This window comes from Mya arenaria, chromosome 12, assembly GCF_026914265.1.
Source record: "Mya arenaria isolate MELC-2E11 chromosome 12, ASM2691426v1".
NCBI lineage: Eukaryota > Metazoa > Mollusca > Bivalvia > Myida > Myidae > Mya > Mya arenaria.
The window spans coordinates 2,463,304-2,487,566 of NC_069133.1; the positions used below are offsets into that span (position 1 = coordinate 2,463,304).

At 37.2% G+C, this 24,263-nt stretch overlaps 3 protein-coding genes across 4 annotated transcripts in view; 2 read left to right on the top strand and 1 right to left on the bottom strand.

Moving 5' to 3' along the window:
- The first annotated feature begins 1,187 nt into the window (after nt 1–1,187).
- Nucleotides 1,188–4,573, top strand: LOC128212026 (probable myosin light chain kinase DDB_G0275057). Its single transcript, XM_052917243.1, has 2 exons — nt 1,188–1,828; nt 2,292–4,573. Exons 1-2 carry the CDS (start codon nt 1,253–1,255, stop codon nt 2,793–2,795), a joined length of 1,080 nt encoding a protein of 359 aa, XP_052773203.1. The 5' UTR covers nt 1,188–1,252; the 3' UTR covers nt 2,796–4,573.
- A 4,876-nt stretch (nt 4,574–9,449) lies between these two features.
- Nucleotides 9,450–11,272, top strand: LOC128211646 (serine/threonine-protein kinase pakC-like). Its single transcript, XM_052916643.1, has 3 exons — nt 9,450–9,578; nt 10,242–10,359; nt 10,797–11,272. The coding sequence occupies exons 1-3, from the start codon at nt 9,450–9,452 to the stop codon at nt 11,270–11,272; spliced, it is 723 nt and encodes a 240-aa protein (XP_052772603.1).
- A 9,390-nt stretch (nt 11,273–20,662) lies between these two features.
- Nucleotides 20,663–24,263, bottom strand: part of LOC128210224 (nucleolar protein 14-like) — a 47,659-nt gene continuing 44,058 nt past the window's right edge. For both annotated transcript variants that reach the window (XM_052914432.1, XM_052914430.1), the window contains one exon: nt 20,663–22,138. In XM_052914432.1, coding sequence (XP_052770392.1) covers nt 21,954–22,138 — 185 coding nt within the window. In that variant the 3' untranslated portion in view covers nt 20,663–21,953. The remainder of the gene's footprint in view (nt 22,139–24,263) is intronic.

The window sequence follows — 24,263 nt, forward strand, 5'->3', positions numbered from 1 at the left end:
GCGGACGGTCCATGCTATGTACCCTGCTCAGTTACCTTCTTCAGCAAGCACTATTGCTTCACCCGTATACACTCATCTTTGATCCTACTCAACACCCCCCACCCACCCCCCACACACACACCTCCAAATATTGCACAAACGGACAAATTAAGCCGGACCTTTTTCAACTTTGTTTGTGAATAGAAATGATTTAAAATGAAAAGTTTATTGTAAATAAACTTCGAAAATGGCAAGAATAATTGAATACCATACGGGTTGAGGGGGTCCCGCCCATGCAAAAATTGATTGAGGGTTTTTTGTTAACAGCCTACATTTTTTACATTTCATTACGGAAAACATAACTAAGCTTCTTTAAAAGGGACTAACTTTTCGATCTAAATTTCAACATAACTTAAGAAGAAATACCGCAAAGTTTTATAATTATTGCGAGGTTTTCGATCATCTGACCTTGTGACATCATTTTGGCACGATCAGGCCCAGAATGCAATCGCATGATAGGAATAGAAACTATTAGTGCGCGTGCACGAAACAATCAACAAAGTTCTAAATAGACCTAACACGAAGGCGTATTATTTTCGAAAAGCTTCACATGAAATACAGAAATTATAAAAAGAAATTATACACGACTCAACAGCAAAGATTTTGAACAAAATTATGATGTAAAGAGAAAATAAATCACCAAAGGCAATCAGCAATTCAAATTATATTCTAAAAATAATTATTAACATCTTCACAAAAAAAACATGTTCGGCTATCCAGTTACGACATCACGCGCAGAACCTAATATTTTGCTGTAATGATTCATGTATATTAGTCGTGTCGACCTCGTGCAGACTTCAGTATAAGGCTATCACTTAAAAACCGTAAGATTTTGAAACTTAATGGGGATGCTACCATAACAAGTAAACACGCATAGTATGTGTAACTTAAAACCTTTGCTTACATCATGTTAACGACCACCGACACCGGACGAAAATTGTGTGAGTCTTTTTTTGAAAACGCTAGTACGTATATCCCTTTCATAGAATTCTATTTTTGGTTCCAATGTAAGTATCTAGCTATTACCCCGCATGAGGGGAATATCAACAAATAAATGACTCACCAATATTTCTGAAAAATACGGAAATAATCTCAAGTATAAAACACACGGAAAATATTATGAGAGAGGATAACTACTGCATGAATTATTTATATTTTTTACGAAAATGTCTGATAAAGAAACAAAAATCGACAAGGAAACCTCTCAATAAACATGTGGATCAGAAGTCAATTAGTGATCGAGATGTTAACTTGCGCAAACAGGCGAACGTGCATACGGACGGCCGGAAAGATTGCCGGACTCCTGAAACGCTTGCCGGCGTCACTGTATGAAAGCAGAGCGACGGCACCGCGTCCGCCGGTCGAGTTGAATGCCCCCGCACAGGTGACAGGGCAGCGAAGTGCATCAACAAAAATAAGCATTGATGTAAATATGACAGACATGCAGGGAGCGCAGATCAAAAGAGAAAGGGATGCGCGAGATGCGGGTCGGTCTATCGCGCGAGATAAAGACAAGGGACTAGAGGACGCGAAGCTCCACGTGCCGCCTTATAATGTTTACAAAGATAATTGGCTAAACCGAAAGCTCAACAGAGTGGGACTTCCGCTGCGTACCGCCCGTTACAATTCCGACATCGGAAGAACCACCGTCGTCATGTATACGGACAGCCCTATCAACCGGAATCTTAACCGCGTCGGGATACCGGGGATAATTTTCCCAGTTACCAACAAGAGCACTGTGACTGTGGCCATACCTATAACGATGGATAAGATATTCAACAGTGATCAGGTTTGTAGTCTTTATTTGTAATTTAAAAAGATACGTAAACGTTTTGCGTCTGTAATGTTCACTAGCGGTTCAAGGGGGGGCATATCAGGCGCCCCTACCCCCCTTAAATCGTCGAAGTTTACTATTTATTTCAATAAACGATAAAAAAAAATGCCCAGAATGCACCATTTCGGACTAGAAATTGCATTGGGGGAAGTACCCCTAACCCCATATGTTAACACTTTCAACAAAATAAATTTCGGTTCTGAGGGAAGGGCGTAAGTCAAAAGACTACGCACCTAAGTTACTCCTTATCATACGTTCAATCCTGGATCAGCCGCTGATGTTTAACACGCTTTTTGATTCCAGTTTTGAAATAGCAGCAATGTGCTTAAATATAAATGAGGAGTGCAGCCAAATACATGTATTAATTTATTCCTTTAATAAGTTAACATTTTTAATTCTTTATTATTTCGTCTTCCAGATGGAGTCATTCAGCAGCAACCGAGATATCCGTCAGCCCATTTGTTGTAAAAAACATCCAAATAATGTCCGGTACAACGGGTTCTGTGACGGGAGCCCAAATATTTGTATAGCCATGGAGTATATGTCGATGACGTATGACGCTTTACATTTAAGGCACGATATTGACTTCACAGAAAGCGAACGTTTGCAAATAATTCGCCAGATGTGTGAAGGTATGAAATATCTGCATTCACGAGATATGCCCCATGCAGACCTGAAATCTGAAAGCGTGCTACTGATTTACATGAAAGGCAAAGAACGCGTGGCTAAACTGTCCGACTTCGGACTATATAACGTTCATATGACGTCATCAGTAGCTGTCGCGAAAATAACTCAAAAGTCTATGATTTCGAGATACTCCGCACCGGGAGTCCTTTGTGGGGAAATCCTGAAGATACCGGATATGATGGAAGCGGATATCTGGTCGCTCGCGCTCCTACTCCATGAGGTGTTTTTCGACTAGGAGCCTTACTTCGACACGTCGTATTAAACCTTGCTTCAAGAAGTTGGGACCAAGGGCGTCACACCCAAGGGGCCTTCTGATGATAACCATACCGTTAGTGTTACGCAGAAAAAGGCACTAAGCTTCAATCCGGCAAAGAGGCCTGACATTATTACCTACATGTGTCTAATATTGAAAGAAATTGACAGCATTTACAAGGACTATGCGTTGGGTATCTGAGAGGCTGCGAAAGTTTACTTGTTTTTTGTTTTTTTGTTTACCAATCATACATTTTCTTGTTTGGTATTCGTCAGCTAGAATTGCTTTGATGTCTTTGGTGAGTTAGCTTAGAGTATTTGAGGCCTAACATTGCCTCGACTATGTTTTAGTTGATTTTATGTGCATTTTATGAATTCATATATATCATGTAATCTCGTGTTTGTCAAAAAGCAGCTAGAAATGAGGTTAATTTCTGAAAAATAGTACCGTTTTTATTTTTTTATATTTTGTTGTCTTTTTCCATGAAGATCTAGGCATTTTGAACAAAAATTTAAACAAATATTTAATAACATTTTACCAATATGTACTGTACATAGAAACAGATAAGGTGCGTATTTGCGTAAATACGCTTTTAAAATGAGAGAAAACGAAATTGCTATAAAAATCGATGAGTAACAAAACGCATTAGAAAAGGCAGAATATGCAAAGAATTAAAAAGGGATGCGTAATGAATTAATTTTAGAATTGGAAACTCAATTCGTCTAATTCGGCGACCTCGAACTTTTAAAACTCAGTTGAAAATAGATAATAGTTTCCGTAATTTGCCGATCATAATCGAAGGCCTCGGGGTTTGAATAAAGACGCTTTCGTTGATTAACGAGTAAATAAGATGTTAGCCGAATGCAGGCGGGAACTCACGTGTTTATGTGCAAGCTTTTCCACGAACATGTCATCTAAAATGTGTTTGTTTTAAAAATCTAGTTTATTTTATAATGTCAACTATACGCTGTACAACAACTTTAAACACTCAGTTTCACTCATTTTTAATAATCAAGTTGTTACCAGTTAGTGTTTCCAAACACCCTAATAAAAGACAATTGACACCACGCCGATAGCGATAATGCTATGCCTCACGTGACCTCTTATTAAGGGCCCTCCGACAAGTACGCAGAATCAGACGATAAAAAATACAAATTTATACTTGACAATCAGATAAAAATGCATAGAACATTGTAAAACATAGCAATAAAAGCAAGTATAACATTTGATAAGTTCATTATTATCAATTATATGCAATGAATGATTCAAGTAGAAATAAAGCATGAACTTTAAAATAATTCATTCCAAATAACATCGGAATTTTGTTACAGTAGAATAACAGTCTGTTTTTTAAAACTCTAATTTAGGGAAACAAAACATGTATTAATTTCCTTTCCGATTGTCAACAAAAAACGACGTTTGTATTGATCCATTGTCAAAACTCAATAGATTTCGCTGTTTTTCTTCCTTTATCCATTAAGAATCACCTGTTTAACACAAGTGTAATGAATTATTATTATTGATTTAACTACCTTAATGTTTCTTTCAATGAATAAATATCCATATTAAATGAAATGCAAAACTGTTTTAACAAGCAACATAGAAGTAAGAAATGACAATAGTCATTATAAATGCACAGATTTTTACTTTTATTTGCGTCATTTACAAAGATGATTTTGTTATATCTATGCGTATACACTTTTTGTTCCCATTAGTTACATATCAGATATTTTATTAAATTTAATAAAAAATGTAACTCAAATCAACAAGTCGTCTTTTTCACTACCATGTCCAAACAAACATAACTACAAATGTATGTGCTTCGGATTTAAAACATTACGCACAAGAAGGAGACAAATTTCAAAATTCAAATTAACCGCACGATATCGTCAATATTATACACTAATACTCATAATAATATTTCTTGTTTTAAGACTGACGGTAAATATACGAATATTATATACGGTTACAATTAGACATTTCGAGGGTTAAAATAGTCTTCTAAAAAGTCCCTGATTATCAAACAAATGCAAATAAAATGCATAATTTGAGCAGCATTACGGGAAAATGACGGTATTTCGGATTTTGTTTACTGTTTTTACTATCTCTCAGTTATGAGAACCATTTGTTTTGTTCAATATATAGTCAACAGCGTTACCATTTGTTTTGTTCAATATATAGTCAACAGCGTTACTACTGTTAATATTGTTTTTTTTTTGTTTATTTGAGTTTATCAAGGTCTGTCCGCGCCCATTGGCTGCATTATTGCTTGACCCCGCCGTGACGCCATCACGACTTAAATTGTGTTTAAAAGCCATAAGTGCGAGAGATAGAAGTGACAGCAATTCGTAGTCAAATCCAGACATTGGAAGACTTGAAGAAACAGAGTGAGATACAAGAGATCCGGGTGCAATACCCTAGCTCTTTGCGAAGAGACCTCTTGGTTCTTTAACGTGCTCGGTGTAAAGCACCGATATACAGGATACAACTTTTCTGGGTTGAACCAGTACTGAGTACACCATTTTTCCAAGCACTACACTTTAAATGCCGAGCGCGCCAGGCAAGGGAGCTACTTGTACCAGCTTTTAACGTCTTTCGGTATGACGCGGCCCGGGATCGAACCCACGACCTCCCGCTCCGTAGGCGGACGCCTTAACCACAAGGCCACTTAGACGGTTACTGTTAATATGTGCAGATTTTCGGAGGTCATGGCGAATAGCAACGGCAACTGATAAGCCCCGCCTTATATGGACACTGATTGGTCAGTCGGGTATCGACCAGCTAGTTTGACTGACAGGTCGCGTCATCTTAATTGTTCACTGTTGTTACTCAATTTAAATCAAAACGATGGGGTAATAAAAACTTGAAATACTCATTTATAATGACTCATTTGACCTACCTGATCAAAACAAAAAACCCAAATGATTTGTGTACAAAACTAGTTTCATCTATCAAGTGTATCATGTACTGTCCCCTTTAAGAGGCGTAACCGTGAATATGGGGTAAACTGCTTTCTATTAAAATATCGTGTGAACTTTTATTGAATGGATTATGCTCGTAGTTTGACGGGTGTCTCCGGATTCTGCTCTTAGTTTTACTGGTGGCTCTGGATTCTGCTCTAAGTTTTACTGGTGTCTCCGGATTCTGCTCTTAGTTTTATGGGTGTCTCTGGATTCTGCTCTTAGTTTTATGGGTGTCTCTGGATTCTGCTCGTTGTTTAACAGGTGTCTCCGGATTCTGCTCTTAGTTTTATGGGTGTCTCTGTATTCTGCTCGTTGTTTAACGGGTGTCTCCGGATTCTGCTCTTAGTTTTATGGGTGTCTCTGGATTCTGCTCGTTGTTTGACGGGTGTCTCTGGATTCTGCTCATTGTTTGACGGGTGTCTCTGGATTCTGCTCGTAGTTTTATGGGTGTCTCTGGATTCTGCTCGTTGTTTGACGGGTGTCTCTGGATTCTGCTCGTTGTTTAACGGGTTTCAACGGATTCTACTCGTAGTTTAAATGGTGTCTCCGGACTCTGCTCGTAGTTAAACGGGTGTCTCCGGATTCTGTCCGTTGTTTTATGGTTATCTCCGGATTCTACTCTTAGTTTTACGGGTGTCTCCGGATTCGGCTTGATGTTTAACGGGTTTCAACGGATTCTGCTCGTAGTTTTACAGGTATCCCCGGATTCTACTTGTTGTTTTACGGGTGTCTCCGGATTCTGCTCGTAGTTTAACGGGTTTCTCCAGATTCTACTCGTAGTTTTACGGTTGGCTCCGGATTCTGCTCGTAGTTAAACGGGTGTCTCCGGATTCTGTCCGTTGTTTTATGGTTATCTCCGGATTCTACTCTTAGTTTTACGGGTGTCTCCGGATTCGGCTTGTTGTTTAACGGGTTTCAACGGATTCTGCTTGTAGTTTTACGGATATCCCCGGATTCTACTTGTTGTTTTACGGGTGTCTCCGGATTCTGCTCGTAGTTTAACGGGTTTCTCCAGATTCTACTCTTAGTTTTATGGGTGTCTCCGGATTCGGCTTGATGTTTAACAGGTTTCAACGGATTCTGCTCGTAGTTTTACAGGTATCCCCGGATTCTACTTGTTGTTTTACGGGTGTCTCGTGATTCTGCTCGTAGTTTAACGGGTTTCTCCAGATTCTACTCGTAGTTTTACGGTTGGCTCCGGATTCTGCTCGTAGTTAAACGGGTGTCTCCGGATTCTGTCCGTTGTTTTATGGTTATCTCCGGATTCTACTCTTAGTTTTACGGGTGTCTCCGGATTCGGCTTGTTGTTTAACGGGTTTCAACGGATTCTGCTTGTAGTTTTACGGATATCCCCGGATTCTACTTGTTGTTTTACGGGTGTCTCCGGATTCTGCTCGTAGTTTAACGGGTTTCTCCAGATTCTACTCGTAGTTTTACGGTTTGCTCCGGATTTTGCTCGTAGTTTACCCAGTTTCAACGGATTCTGCTCGTAGTTTTACACTTATCTCCGGATTCTACTTGTTGTTTTACGGGTGTCTCCGAATTCTGCTTGTAGTTTAAGGGTTTCTCCAGATTCTACTCGTAGTTTTACGGGTGGTCCCGGATTCTGCTCGTAGTTAAACGGGTGTCTCCGGATTCGGCTTGTTGTTTAACGGGTTTCAACGGATTTTGCTCGTAGTTTTACGGGTATCCCCGGATTCTACTTGTTGTTTTACGGGTGTCTCCGGATTCTGCTCGTAGTTTTACGGTTGGCTCCAGTTTCTGCTCGTAGTTTACCCAATTTCAACGGATTCTGCTCGTAGTTTTACACTTATCTCCGGATTCTACTTGTTGTTTTACGCGTGTCACCGAATTCTGCTTGTAGTTTAACGGGTTTCTCCAGATTCTACTCGTAGTTTTATGGATGGTCCCGGATTCTGCTCGTAGTTTAACTGATTTCTTCGGATTTTGCCCGTTGTAAGATGGGTGTCTTTGGAATCTGCTCGTCGTTTCATGGGTGTCTCCGTATATTGCTCGTAGTTTTACGGGCTTCTCCAAATTCTGCTCGTAGTTATATCGGTGGCTCCGGATTTTGCTCGTAGTTAAATGGGTTTGTCCAGATTCTACTCGGTTTTCTACGGGTGGCTCCGGATTCTGCTCGTAGTTTAACCGGTTTCAAAGGATTCTGCTTGTAGATTTACGCTTATCTCCGGATTCTACTTGTTGTTTTACGGGTGTCTCCAAATTCTGCTCGTAGTTTAACGGGTTTCTCCAGATTCTACTCGTAGTTTTATGGATGGCTCCGGATTCTGCTAGTAGTTTAACTGGTTTCTTCGGATTTTGCCCGTTGTTAGATGGGTGTCTTCGGAATCTTCTTGTCGTTTCATGGATGTCTCCGGATTCTGCTCGTATTTTAACGGGCTTCTCCGAATTCTGCTCATAGTTATATGGGTGGCTCCGGAGTTTTACGGGTTTCTCAGGCTTCTGCTCGTAGTTTTATGGGTGGCTCCGAATTACGCTCGTACTTTTACGGATGTCTCCGGATTCTGTTCGTAGTTTCATTGGTGTCTCCGGATTCTGCTCGAGGTTAATGGGTGGCTCCGAAACCTGCCCGTAGTTTTACGGGTGTCTCCGGGCACTTTTAAGCAGCGTAAAGTATTCAACTAAGATAACTCTTTAAACGGGCCCCGATGCCGGGTCCAGGATTTGACATTAGAGTGTGCATACTTCAGGGCGATCAGCGCACTATATGGGCATGCACCCCCTTCCCAAGGAATCCCCCCACCCCCAACAAAAGACTTTACTCAAGGCAAGGAATGTTTGGGTGCCTTTTCGACGAACCTTTTGGCTGATTGTAGTCTAAACTTGTGTATTTTGGTGCAGTTCTTGCATAATTTCTCTGTCGTATTGACATGAAATGCTCCCTTGGACAAAACCTACGAGTGTTAATTTTCCATTGGGGTATTTCTGTCAGAAGCGTTTATAAGGCAATTAGGAAAAATGAATATATTTTTCATTATTGATGAAGATAATATTTTTACTAACACATGATATACATTTCTGCGTTTTATCCTGATTAACGATATTATGTTGCAGTAATTTCGGGAACCCCCCCCCCCCCCCCCCCACACACACACCCCAAAGTAATCTGAGCGTCTATAAAAAAAGCTTATTGTTATACTGTCAGAAGATAGGTAAACTTACCTTCTAAAAACAAATTATGAACCAACAAGTTGTTTACAGTTGAAATCCTGAAATATGAGTGGGATGGATTTCAATTTAATGTATTCAAATATTTAGCACCCCATTTAGATAGCATATCTATGCGTCTAAAGGGAAACAAACCACATAGCTTAACTTGAAAAAAGGTTAGTTTTAATATACACGGAGAATATAAAGAGAGATGGTATGTACTTCATGGACTATTTATAATTCTTACGAAAATGTCTAATAAAGAAAAACATTCTTCAAGGAAACCCTTCAATAAACACGTGGATCAGAAGTCACGTAGTGTTCGAATGTTAACTGCGGCAAACAAGTAACGGGCACACGGACGGTCGGAAAGATGGCCGGACTCCTGAAAACCTTACCGGTAAACGCATGATGTCACTCTATGCAAGCAGATCGAGGAGAATGCCCCCGCACACGTGCACGGCAACGAAGTGGACCTGCTAAAACACGCACCGATATAAATATGATATTCAAGCAGGGAGAGCATATCAAAAGTGAACCGGATGCGCAGGTTGTGGGCCGGTCTATCGCGCGAGATAAAGACAAGGGACAAAAGGACGCACAGCTCCACGTGCCGCCAACGCAGCCTAAGGTATACAAAGACAATTGGCAAGCCAAAAGCTCAACAAAGTTGGAGTGCCGCTGGGATGCGCCTGTTACAATTCCGGGACCGGGAGTTGCACCGTCGTCACGTATGTGGACAGCCCCAACAACCGGAATCTTAACCGCGTCCGGCTACCACGGGGAAGTGTCCCAGTTACTTACAAGAGCACTGAGACTGTGGCCATACCTATAATAATGGATAATACATTCAACAGTGGTCAGGTTAATAGTCTTTATTTGTAATTTGGAAAGATACGTATACGTTTTGCGTCTGTAATGTTCACTAGCGGATTAAGGGGGGCATACCCGGCGCCCCCCCCCCCCCCCTAAATCGTAGAAGTTTACTAAGTTCAATAAACGAGAAAAAAAGTAATAAATAATGCCAAAAATGCACCATTTAGGACTAGAAATTGAACAAAATAAATTTAGGTTCTGAGGGAAGGGCGCAAGTCAAAAGGCTACGCCCCTAAGTTACTCCCCCTCTAACGTCAAATCCTGGATCAGTCCCTGATGTTATACACGCTTTTTGATTCCAGTTTTGAAATAACAGCTGTGTGCTGAAATACAAATGAGGAGTGCAGCCAAATACATGCATTAAATGTATTCCTTTAATAAGTTTACGTTTTTAATTCTTTATTGTTTCGTCTTCCAGAGGGAGTCATTCAGCAGCAACCGAGATATCCGTACGGATCTTCCTGTGATTTCTGGGGATACATTCAAGGTCGCGTTTGAACAGGCTCTGTACAGAATCAACCGGAGGAGCGTGATTGGTTAGCTAGCAAGAAATCATTCGACCAGAACCTTAAAGGATTGGCCCACTTTTCGGGGGCACTTCCATATAAGGAGATAAAATTGCGAAGTCAAATCGTTGAGGGCAACTCTGGTGATGTTTTTTTTTTTTGGAGTATGGATGGACAATGTACTGGCAATAAAAGAACTTCGTGGTGTGAAAATGGACCAAAAACGAGTGAGAGCTTTCAGTGCAGAAATGGAGCTCATTTGTGGTATAGCACACCCAAATATTGTCCGGTACATTGGATTTTGTGACGAGAGCCCGAACATTTCCATAATCATGGAGTATATGTCGATGACGTTGTATGACGCTTTACATTTGAGACACGATATTGACTTCACAGATAACGAACGTTTGCAAATAATTCGTCAGATGTGTGAAGGTATGAAATGTCTGCATTCACAAAATATGCAGACATGACACCTAAACAAGTGTTACTGAATTACCAGAATGGCAAAGATTGCGTGGCAAAACTGTCCGCCTTCGGACTCAGCAAAATTAAAAATAACGTTGATATGACGTCATCAGTGGCTGGCGCGAAAACAAATCAAAAGTCTGCGATTCCGAGATACTCCGCACCGGAAGTCCTTTCTGGGGAAATCCTAAAGATACCGGATATAATGAAAGCGGATATCTGGTCGCTAGCTCTTCTACTCCATGAGGTGATTTTTGAGGAGGAGCCTTACTTCGACATGTCGTACAAAACCTTGCTTAAAGAAGTTGGGACCAAGGGCGTCACACCCAAGGGGCTCTCTGATGTCCATACTGACGATACCGTTAGTGTTGCGCAGAAAAGGGCACTAAGCTTCAATCCGGCAAAGAGACCTGACATAACCTACATATGTCAAATATTGAAAGACATTGATAACATTTATAAGGACTGTGCATAGGGTATCTGAGAGGCTGCCAAAGTTTACTTGTTATTGTTTGTTTGTTTTCTAATCATACATTTTCTGGCTTTGGTATTCGTCAAAAAGAAGCTAGAATTGTTTTCATGTCTTTGATGAGTTCGCTTGGAGTATTTGTGGCAAAATATTGCCTCGACTATGATTTAGTTGATTTTATTTGCATTTTTATGTATTCACATATTTCATGTTATCTCATGTTTGTCGTTGAAGTTCATTTCTGAAAAATAGTATCGTTTTAAAATATGTATTTTATATTTTGTTGTATCGTCCTTTTCATGAAGATCTAGGCATTTCGAAAAAATAATTAAACACATATAACATAACATATTAATTATATGTACATTTATAGATGTCAAATTAGTTTTGTATTTTGTACTCAAAACAGCTGTATTTTTTTCCGAGCAAAATCCATTTCCTCTCGGGCTATGGCAGTGTCCACAAAGAATTTCAGGAACCTAAACTTCGAAATCATATACCTCAAATTCTTAACATACTTTCAAACATAAAGTTATACTTGGGAATGACAGTATAACAATAGTGCAACGCATCAAACTTAGTGCTCTCGTCTGTATTTTTGTTCGGTTGATTTAAGGGCATAACTCAATACTTTTATAGCAAGAGTTATGGGCCCTGTTTCTCTTTTTCACGGTCTGCCGACTAAATTGTTTCGAGGGCAAAAAATAAACACTAAATTTTACCTATATATTTCACTTTCAGAGTATGAGCATGAGTCTTGTTTACGAGTCAGGGGCCATGATTACGAACAGTCTTAAATGTGAGTTCAGACTCAAGTAGAATTGTAGTAGGCTTTGTTCTACATTCGTTTATTACAATTATTAAAACTATCTCAAGAAAATAACACTGTACAGGTTACCCAAGTTTTAGGATTTTTTTTTAAATATGGGTATATTTTTTGGTATATTTGTTCGATAACAGTTTATTTTGTGACAGTGTATAGATATTATATTAAACTGCTCTAACCCAATATGTATTCATTCTCATTCGTCATGATAAATTTGTTGTACGCGTCAGCAAATTAGATTATATTAAGATGTGTAAACATGCTCAACGCCAGATAAACGGGAAAGCAGTGGACCGTTTCAATAAATATCGAAAGGCTTAAAGGTACTCGCTCGTGTTTTTGTAAAATGCACTTTTTAGTATGACGTTATAAAGTGTGGCAAATCGTTATGAGTGTAAACATCTAGGATACCAAAAGCTTGACTCCTACAGCCAATGTTGATATTACACCTACCACACCGACAGTCTGTCAGCGCTTTTAGCGCTTTGATTCAATATATGCTTACGGTAGCTGGGTGAATATTTGATCACGTTCTCCTCCGTGTCCGGGCCATCAAAACATTATTCATTTTATTTGTTTTTGTTTTTTTTCCATATTCAGGTCAACTTACATTCATAAACAAACACTGAGAAATATTCTTTGGGTGTTAACTAAACACCTTCGTGAATTTATCAAAGTATGAAGTGTGTACCTCCCTCCAATTTGCGTAACGGTGCTATGTCCTGAACAGCGATGTAGATCCTACCATTCCTTATGTGACACTTATAACTACCTTAAATTGTAAAGTCAATGTAAAAAACAAACAATGCTTATATTTATTTTGTTATACAACATTGTAGCTCTTTAAATTATCTATAATAAATATTTATATTTATTTTAAAAAGTGTCATTACTTTTATTTGTCAACATCGTTACGGCATCTAGCCGTTGTATCGGTACTCATAAGATCCCGGTGAATTTGAATTTTGCCGCGCAATAAACTTCCTTTTAGTAATTAACTCATCAGAGCCCGGTGAATTTGAATTTTGCCGCGCAATAAACTTCCTTTTAGTAATTAACTCATCAGAGCCCGGTGAATTTGAATTTTGCCGCGCAATAAACTTCCTTTTAGTAATTAACTCATCAGAGCCCGGTGAATTTGAATTTTGCCGCGCAATAAACTTCCTTTTAGTAAGTAAAATATTAAAGTTATCTTTATTATATGTCTACACGGTTCATATGTTTTCAATGTACATTGGTAAGATATTCATATTTTATAATCAAATACATTTAAAGACATGATTATAATTCCATTTCGATTAAGTCATATGATTTCGCGTCAATTACATGCCGTCTCTTCATGGTGCAATGCATCATTGTCGGCACTGTTACGTTCGACACCGTTACGATAATTTTGTAACAGTGTTGCCTGTTTCGTAACGGCGTTGACAATTCAATACTATTACTTCTTAAACCATTTAAATGTGTATGCACACTTTTATTCGAAAGTTCAGTCTGAGTGATACTGTTCCTCTCAATGTGGTTTGTTTTATCTTATTTCAGATATATTCAGCATGAGTCATTCTGGTGACAGCGATACTGAGAGCACTTATGAGACAAACATCCAAAGTTATAAATGCCACATATGTGATCTTAAGCCTAACCTTATCACTCTTATTCACATTCTTCAGCAAATAATAAATGCCGGACCATATCTTTTAACATTACCCAATGGTGAGATGTATGTTCGGTGCAAGTTTCAGGATTGTGAGCGATATTTCCATTTGCTTTGTATCCATCCAACTTTTCCGGACGAGGCTTTAAATGATACACACCTAGCTGACCTACAAGAAAATGGTATCCACTGTCCAAAATGTGAACCTGGAGTGCATTTGAACAAACTTATATGATCAATTTGTTATTTCAACACATACACAAAAAATGGCATTAACAGCGAAAGAACGAATGCGACGGTATAAAAATAAAATCAAACAAGACCAAGAAAGACATGCTGAATACCTACAAAAGGAGAAACTACGATGGAAGAAGAGAAGGGAGGAGAACAAACTGCCGCCATTAAAATGAGACATGAATGAACGAGCCCAAAGAGTAAAACGAAAGCAAAGGAGAAAGGAAATCAAAGAAAGGAGAGAAAACAAACGCCATAGAGACGAACTTATTAGAAATGCGTCAGTGATCATTTCTCCACCTACTAGTCCTACTCATTCAGTAGAAGAAGTGAAAACACACCGGAGGCAAAACGTGGACGAAAGAAAGTTAAACGAGATCGGGCAAACGCTTATAAAAAGATAAAGAAGCTAGAAGAAGAGTTAATGAAGAAAACAAGAGAAGCAGACAAATACCGAAAACGATATGAAAGACTCAATAAGAAGAATGAAAAGATAACTGAGCAAAATAAACAATACAATATTATTGGTATCTTTAAAGAGAGCAAATTACGTGGAAAGCTGAAAAAACAGTTGCTATTGCATTGTGTTGTTGCAGAACAAATTAGAAGGAAGATGAAGAACAAGAAAATACTAAATGCAGAGGAAAAGAGAGTGCTTTCAAGTGTTGTAAGCTAAAAAGTACTAAAAACGTATAACCTCATGGGTACCGCAAATGAACTGTTAGGTATAACACAAAAACGAACACAATATCATAGTATGAAACAAAATGAAAATCGCTTTCGTCGGCGAAAATATAGAAATTCAGTAAGTGATAAAGTAAAAGAAAGGGTTAGAATGTTTCTAGAAGAAGATATTAACAGCAGAATGATTCCAGGAAAGAAGGATACGAAAAAAAAATAAAAAATAAAGAAACAAAAGAGAGTTCTCACAAACAGCATGAAATCGTTGCACAAACAGTTTTTGTCACAAAATGACGAAATGAAAGTCTCTTATGCAATGTTTTGCAAATTGAGCCCGTTTTGGGTTGTCGACCCTACATGTGAAAAACGAGATACATGTACTTGCAAAATACATGCAAATGTTGAGTTTAAATTTTCCCGATTGAAACAGCATGGCGTTTTGAAATGTAAGACTCTAAAAGATGCGTGCAAAGTCTCTGTTGCAGCGAAATGAAAAAGGAATGTATGTACAGGGAATGTTGCCACTGTAAAAATAAAAGGCTAGAAACTAATGAAGATGAAGATAGAAAACAAGTGTGGGTGTATTTTTGGCAGAATCGACACGAACAGAGAATAATTAAAGATAAAACTCAAAATGTTCAAGTTACAGTTAAAGAAAAGGTCCACTGTACCTTATCAGTTCTAGTTGACGAAATGAATGAAGTTCTTAAAAGCAAGTACTGTCGACATGTGTACAATATAACACATCAGCATAAACAGCTTAACAATTTAAAAGACACTTTAACTGACACAGAATGTATTGTTCATATCGACTTTAGCGAAAATTATGCTTGTAAAATGAGTATCGAAGTCCAGGGAATGCATTTTGGGGCTTCGCGTAACCAAGCATCATTACACACAGGTGTACTATATTTGAAGGGTAGACAACCGACATCATTTTGCAGCATTTTCAATAACACCAGACATGATCCAGCCAGTATAGGGGCACATTTACATCCAATATTACAAGAAATAAAAGTTGATTATCCAGATATTGACACAGTTAAATGAGTCCGCTATTGCTGTAAAACTCTTTTATATCACAAGTGATGTGATTACAAAGATTGACGAAGAACTTTCAAACGTTGCAACAATTCCTGTCAAAGGCACAATGCTTATTCATCAGGTCATCTGTAGTAGCAAAAGTGAATGCATATATGTAAGAGACCTTTCATGTTTTTGTAATGCATCGAAATTATGCAAATGTGTGATCTTTAGGAAGGTAGTTTTGGTCAAATCTAATAGCAACGGACAAGGTGTCATTTTAGGATCAGCTATTTCTTCGAATAGCGCTATTGGCGGATCAAGCACATCATGTATTAGGACAGAATCAGCTGATCATACATCAACAAATGACGTATGAGACACTTTGGGGACTTCGGCTGAGTATGAATTCTCTGTCGAGGCTGTTAAAAAATGGGTGGTTGGTGAATATGACGGCTTGCCATACCCGGGGATTGTTCAAAATGTAGACCATGAGTCGGTGGAGGTAAAAGTCATGCATAGCATTGGCAAAAATCGGTATTGTTGGCCTGCAAGGGATGACATATTTAAGTATGACTTTCATGATGTTGTGACAGAGTTTGAAGGAATGGAGAGTGTTACTGGTCGTCACATGCAGCTCCCTTTTAATGTCTGGGACAAGGTTTGCAAGAAATTGGATTTGTAAACGGCAAAGTACAATATTACAAATCTACAAGATATTTAGATTTTATTCAGTAGTTTTATGATGTGTTTGCTTGTTGTTCAAAAGCTTTAAGACATTCTTACAAGTTTTGTTTAAATTTAAATGTTCTAACACAAGTAACATGCGCATAATATATGTACTCTAGAAAACATGTATGTATTGCAATTTTGTAAGCCTTAAACTGTTATAAACATGTAAACAAGTTTTTATTGTTCTGTAGTTTTCGTTTGAGTGTGTGTGTTAATAAAGTTAATAACTATGTTTATTAAAAACAAAGTAAAAAGTGTCACTTTGTTATGCCAAAGATATCCATGTACAATTTTCGCCAAAAAGCTGTTTAAAATATATTGGCGAAGGCATTTGGAGTCGGTCGTGCAAAACTTTACGATGAATACAGGTAGCATTAACGATACAACTATAAGAATGACGACGACCAGGTCTTATCTTGGTAGAAAGGTGATGAAAACACCGTTACGCTCACATCAACACCGTTACATCTCATGTCATTGAATTTATTTATTAACAAAGAGACAAAAACGAAAAAACTTAAGCCTATTGAGTTTCATTGTATGCAAACAAACATTTCTGCAAGTAATAAATTTTCTCATCAGTCATATAAGTTCTCAAGAGAATGTGCAACTGTATTATTTTTTCCGAAAAACAAAAGTTAACACCGTAACGTTAAACTCTTAAAAGATCTCAGCTGCAATTAGTTGTTGTCCTTAAATACTGTCATGATACTTATGATATTTATAGGTTTGTTGAAGAGTAATTTTGATTCATTTGAAAATTATGACTTATTGGAACGTTTTATGTGCTATTGTCTGTATCGGTGTTAATATCTAAAATTTTGGGGGCATCGACAACTGTGTATACCACATGAGTACCTTTCATTCCACGTTGTGCCTAACGAATGAGAATAACCTTATTGTATGTACTTTCAATAATAACTAACAAAATTATAGATTATTTAATGTTTATTTGAGGTGTGTTCCTAAACACGGAAAGGAACATAATCAAATATTCCCCCAGCTATAGCACGGACCTATAAACCATTTATAGTTGGTTTATAGTTCCGTGGCTATAGGAATAAGTCCCTCGCTATGTGATCCTTAATCTTTCATAGCGTGCTGTTTTGGCACCGTTCTTCAATGCGTTTTGTAGTCCGCATCCCATATTAAGAGATGACTACATGTAATAAATGAGTGGAAGATTCGACATAATCAATCACTTGACCGGCAAATGTTACTAATAATGGTACTGTCAAACATTTTGTGGAGAACGACAAGCAACAAGACTGGTGATGACCAGAGGGTGTCACAGCAACGAGTGCAATGTCGCCTGCGAGGGTAGGATTCTCTGCAGCATCTGTACCAACTTTGCGCCATAACCAGGTTTTTTCTAATCGATTAATTAAGCAGGATATTATTTGGACTAAATAATTAAGACCTGATAATACCCCCTTGGCAAACAGATCTACGAATATCTACGTACTATATTGACCTTAAGGGTCATAACAACTGGTTTCCCACCGTATAAAATGTGTTCATTTAACACCGAGTCTGGACGGAGCACTTTTCTACGTTTTAATCTTTTAATTGCAACCCTTATTTCATGCTCTGAAATTTCTTTATTAAATGGAGTATCATCTGATACCGATTCTCGAATGTTTTCATAAATTCTGTCATTTACTTAAAGTTCAAACTTATAGTGCGATTCATTATAGCAAACATCAATTACAGATTGGTATCAAATCCATCCTTTATCGCCTCACCCTCGTAATTTACATCATCAACCTCGAGTTTTTGAACACCGTTAGAGCTTTTAATTTTTAACTTAGTAAGAAATTTTAGGGACTTTCTCAAAGATTTAAGGACTCACTTTACATATTTCATGTTGGCAACTATTTCTTTTTTTCTTTGTGTGTGTGTGTGTGTGTGGGTGTGTGTGTTCTTTCCGAAGGCTACATATTAAATAAGACGTGTGCTACGTTTTGTTTTATAATATGATGAATATGTCTTAATGTGCTACCTTCTTTAAATATTATTTATTATTATTATTATTATTATTATTATTATTATTATTATTATTGTTGTTGTTGTTGCAACTCAGTTATTTTACTCACTTTTCTGAACACACACCAAACAGCATGTCACCAGCTCCTGTCGCATTATCGGTTTTATAAAAAAACAAACATACGTTTCGGAGAGTCTCCGCTGAGTTGCTGGGATTTTGCTCGTTTCAATCTTTAAAAAGAATCGTCGTTTGGGTTGAGCGGACGCCCATTTCTCATCCATTGTAATCGTTTGTGTTTAGAAGTTAAATACAATTGTTTTGTGAATGGTAAATGTAAATATTGAAGTTTTAAGAACTATAAAAAGAACATAAACACAGAAAATGCACCTTTACAACAGAACATTCAAATACAATAGCTGTGGGCGGACTCTTACAAATGATTACAATACATTAATGTATTAATGGCATATACACAAACAATGTTTGTCCATGCCATTTTTTCATTGATTGGTAGGGCCTAAAAAGATAGATTTGGAGTCCGTTATAAAAAAAAGAAAAAATATAAGTGTGTGTTTTGATATGTTGTTTAAAACGTTTAAAGCTTTATACATAAGGTTACTCTTAACACCAATATCCAATGATGACAATGACATTCTTATATAAAGCCTACCTACCCTACCTGTTTTTGAAAAGGATGTAACCCTAATCAAACCATTGTTTTTGCCTAGGGTGAATTTTCTTGTGGACTTACAGTATGTACATGTGCTTTTTGTGAAAAGGAAATACTCGGATAATGTGCTTTAAAGGTATGTAACCATTATACCCTTACAACAAGAGGCCCAAAAGGGCCTATGCTCTACTGGCATGGCTCTTGTGGTCATTTTCAATCCAGAGCATGTACGTTTGAGTTATAGGCAACAAATATATAGTTCACTTTTAGCGTTTGGGTTAGCTGAAAACGCTGCACGTTCAACATCTGAGGACAGGAAGTGTTGTACGCAGATTAGTTGCATGAACTATTTTAATATGTGCCAAGTAAAGGTTATCTGAGGGTAAAAAATATTTGCTTTCAACACTGTACTCATCGTCAAAATTTCATTTCTGTAGCTTTAAAAATAAAAAGTCAAGGAAATCCTTGGACAACATTATTGCTTGTTTGCGAAACTGTTCACATGGTCAAAATTTCATTACTGTAGCTTTAAACATTAATAAGTAAGTCAAAAGGGGTGGGGCCAGCTTTTGCCCAAGGGGCATTATTTCAAATGTTTTCAATTGCATCATATGATGCTCCACAACAAATATCAAAGGTATGAGCCTTGTGGTTTGAAACAAGAAGATTTTGAAAATATTTCTTAAATAAGTCTCTAGGAAAATAGTGACACCCAGGGCAGTGCCAGTTTTGACCCAAGGGGCATAATTTAAAATAGCAAGGATTTGCATAGTGGTTTCAGACAAAAAGGTTTTTAACATTTCCCAATTTAAGGGGGGGGGGGGAGGAGTCCGTCCCTTTAAAAGAAAAGAGTACTCTTCCCTGGGCCTCCGCCAACATCGCCGAGGTCGTTTGCATTTCCGCACTGGTCCCTTGCGGGACAATCTCCGTGGGGGGGGGGGGGCAGTAATGACCCCAGGAGCATAATTTTAACAAACCTTCACAAGCAATTGTGACTTTACATGTAAACTTGGCTAAAAATAGACTTCGCTCATGTAGACTTGGCTAAAAATAGACATGAGCTTAAAATAGCATTTTTTATACTTTCAAGACCCATAATCCAGGCATGCATGGGCAGATCTGGCTGGTTTTGAAAAGGAACCGAGTTCTAATGGATATCTAAATACTGTACAAGTTTCATCGGGAAACAATCAAAACTGAAGACTGTATCATGTTCACAAGCAATTGTTTACAGACAAACTAATTTTTTAATACTTTCAAGGCCCATAATCTAGGCATGCATGGTCGGATCTGGCTGGTTTTCGAAAGGAACCCAGCTATAATGGATATCTAAATGCTGTACAAGTTTCATCGAGATACAATCAAAACTGAAGACTGTATCTGTTCACAACCAATTGTTTACACAATAGCATTTTTTTATACTATCAAGGGCCATAATCTAGGCATGCATGGGCGGATCTGAATCGTGTTCACCAGCAATTGTTTACAGACGCACGAACGCACTGATGCACATACTACGTACACATTACCATCGCATAAGCTCTTCTGGCCTTTGGCCAGTAGAGCTAAAAACAACATACTGTTTAACAGAACTTTTAGTGCTTTATTTGACTTATTACATTTTATAATACAATGTAGACTCTTCTAAAGATCTTAATCAATTATAACAGACAAACATGTATGTTGTACTCGACGAACTCTTAATAAAAAACATATGCATAACAGCAACATCAGAACTAAACAATCCCCATTTCTTCTGTAAACTATGAATACAATTAAAGGGACTCACAGTTTTAAGGACTCTCTCGCAGATTTAGGGACTTACTCAACATTTTTTATGTTGGCAACTATTCTTTCTTCGTTGAAATTCAGTCTTTTTACAACAGCAACTGATAGATGCTCATTAGAACATAATTTTGTAAATCTAAGCCTAAAGTCATTGGATTTTTCGATAGCATTACTATTGTTTAATTGTCAGCTAAATAGAGCGATTTCTGTCACATTTCCAAATTTTCAATAACAATAGAGCTCAAATTTTGACTTTGAGTTTGATGATGTATTAAATTATTATCATTCAAAAAATCCTTTTGTTCATGTTTTAAACAAAATTAATAATTTCAATGTCTGACTCGATGAAACCTGATGACACATTAAAAAAATCAAAAAAAAATCATACAAGTATAATTCCAGATGTAAATGTACATGAACAGAAAATTTTATCAATCATTGCAAATGTATATCATGTAAAATTTCTCAATTACCCAAATGACTTGTAACACAAAAGCTACATTTTCAGCCTAATAAAGTTGAATATTGGCCTTTTAAAAACTACTACCTTTTATTGTTTACAATTGCATTTAAACAATTTAATGGAACTGACATAATAAATTTACCAGTTTATCCTATATTGTAAAATGTTAAAGGCTACGAAGCGCACGCTCCATCATTCTTATTTGTTAAGATCATGCATGTTCAAACTATAACTTATGACTTAGAAACATAATTTCTCAATGTTGACTAAAATAATGTTTAAAAATCATTTACAGTAGTGTCAGCAAGCTGGGACCCAAACTATGATTTCATGTCAAAATGAAGTAATTGTTAATTATAATTCTTAACAGTTAAGGATGATAATTATTCTAGATTGATAGTCAATTTCCATGGCTGGAAAAGTAGGCAATTTTCTAATCTAGATTTCGGGAATCATTAATAATTATTTCAGAAAGCTATTGTTACACTTTATTCATAAATGTCATTTTCAATAATGTGACTGTTGCAGCTTGAACATATAAACCAGGCATTTGTATGAACATGCACTTTGGCAGTTCATGTATCACACTAGTCGCCATGAGGAGTTAACAAATTAAATCCACCCTCCCGTCAAGTCTTGTCATCAGTTTTCTCCTTGATGCCAAGTTTCATTCTCTTATATTCGCCCTCCTGGTGGGCTAGCCCACCCATGATTTCCCGCACCCTACGTTTTCGCGCCTCATCCTTGGACATCTGGTCCCGCAGTTTTTCACGTGCCAGGAAGCGTGTGTCTTTCTTCAGCTCCCTCGCAGCACCTTTGGAAGAAAAATGAACATTTAGGCAAAGGCATTATATTTTGTATGCAAAAACAAAGAAAAAGCAAAACCTATTGATGTACATAATGCACCATATCAATGTACATAATGCACCATGTTAATTCACATAATGCACGATGTCAATGTACATAATGCACCATATCGTTTTACATAATGCACCATGTTAATTCACATAATGCACCATGTCAATGTACATAATGCACCATATCGTTTTACATAATGCACCACGTTAATTCACATAATGCACCATATCAATGTACATAATGCACCATATCGTTTTACATAATGCACCATATCAATGTACATAATGCACCATATCAATGTACATAATGCACCATATCAATGTACATAATGCACCATATTAATGTACATAATGCACCATATTGATGTACATAATGCACCTTATCAATGTACATAATGCACCATATCAATGTACATAATGCACCATATCAATGTACATAATGCGCCATGTTAATTCACATAATGCATCATATCAATGTACATAATGCACCATATTGATGTGCATAATGTGCCATGTTAATTCACATAATGCATCATATCAATGTACATAATGCACCATATTGATGTGCATAATGCACCATGTTAATTCACATAATGCACCATGTCAATGTACATAATGCACCATATCGATGTACATAATGCACCATATTGAATTACATAATGCACCATGTTAATTCACATAATGCACAATATCGATACACCATATTTATGTACATAATGCACCATATCAATGTACATAATGCACCATTTTGATGTACATAATGCACCATCTTCATTCACGTAATGCACCATATTTATGTACATAATGCACCATATTTATGTACATAATGCACCATATTTATGTACATAATGCACCATATTTATGTACGTAATGCACCATATCAATGTACATAATGCACCATTTTGATGTACATAATGCACCATCTTCATTCACGTAATGCACCATATTTATGTACATAACGCACCATATCGATGTACATTATGCACCATGTTAATTCACATAATGCACCATATCGATGCACATAATGCACCATATTTATTCACATAACGCACCATATCGATGTACATTATGCACCATGTTGATTCACATAATGCACCATATCGATGCACATAATGCACCATATTTATGTACATAATGCACCATATCAATGTACATAATGCACCATTTTGATGTACATAATGCACCATCTTCATTCACGTAATGCACCATATTTATGTACATAATGCACCATATCAATGTACATAATGCACCATTTTGATGTACATAATGCACCATCTTCATTCACGTAATGCACCATATCAATGTACATAATGCACCATATTAATGTACATAATGCACCATATTGATGTACATAATGCACCTTATCAATGTACATAATGCACCATATCAATGTACATAATGCACCATATTAATGTACATAATGCGCCATGTTAATTCACATAATGCATCATATCAATGTACATAATGCACCATATTGATGTGCATAATGTGCCATGTTAATTCACATAATGCATCATATCAATGTACATAATGCACCATATTGATGTGCATAATGCACCATGTTAATTCACATAATGCACCATGTCAATGTACATAATGCACCATATCGATGTACATAATGCACCATATTGAATTACATAATGCACCATGTTAATTCACATAATGCACAATATCGATGCACCATATTTATGTACATAATGCACCATATCAATGTACATAATGCACCATTTTGATGTACATAATGCACCATCTTCATTCACGTAATGCACCATATTTATGTACATAATGCACCATATTTATGTACATAATGCACCATATTTATGTACATAATGCACCATATTTATGTACGTAATGCACCATATCAATGTACATAATGCACCATTTTGATGTACATAATGCACCATCTTCATTCACGTAATGCACCATATTTATGTACATAACGCACCATATCGATGTACATTATGCACCATGTTAATTCACATAATGCACCATATCGATGCACATAATGCACCATATTTATTCACATAACGCACCATATCGATGTACATTATGCACCATGCTGATTCACATAATGCACCATAT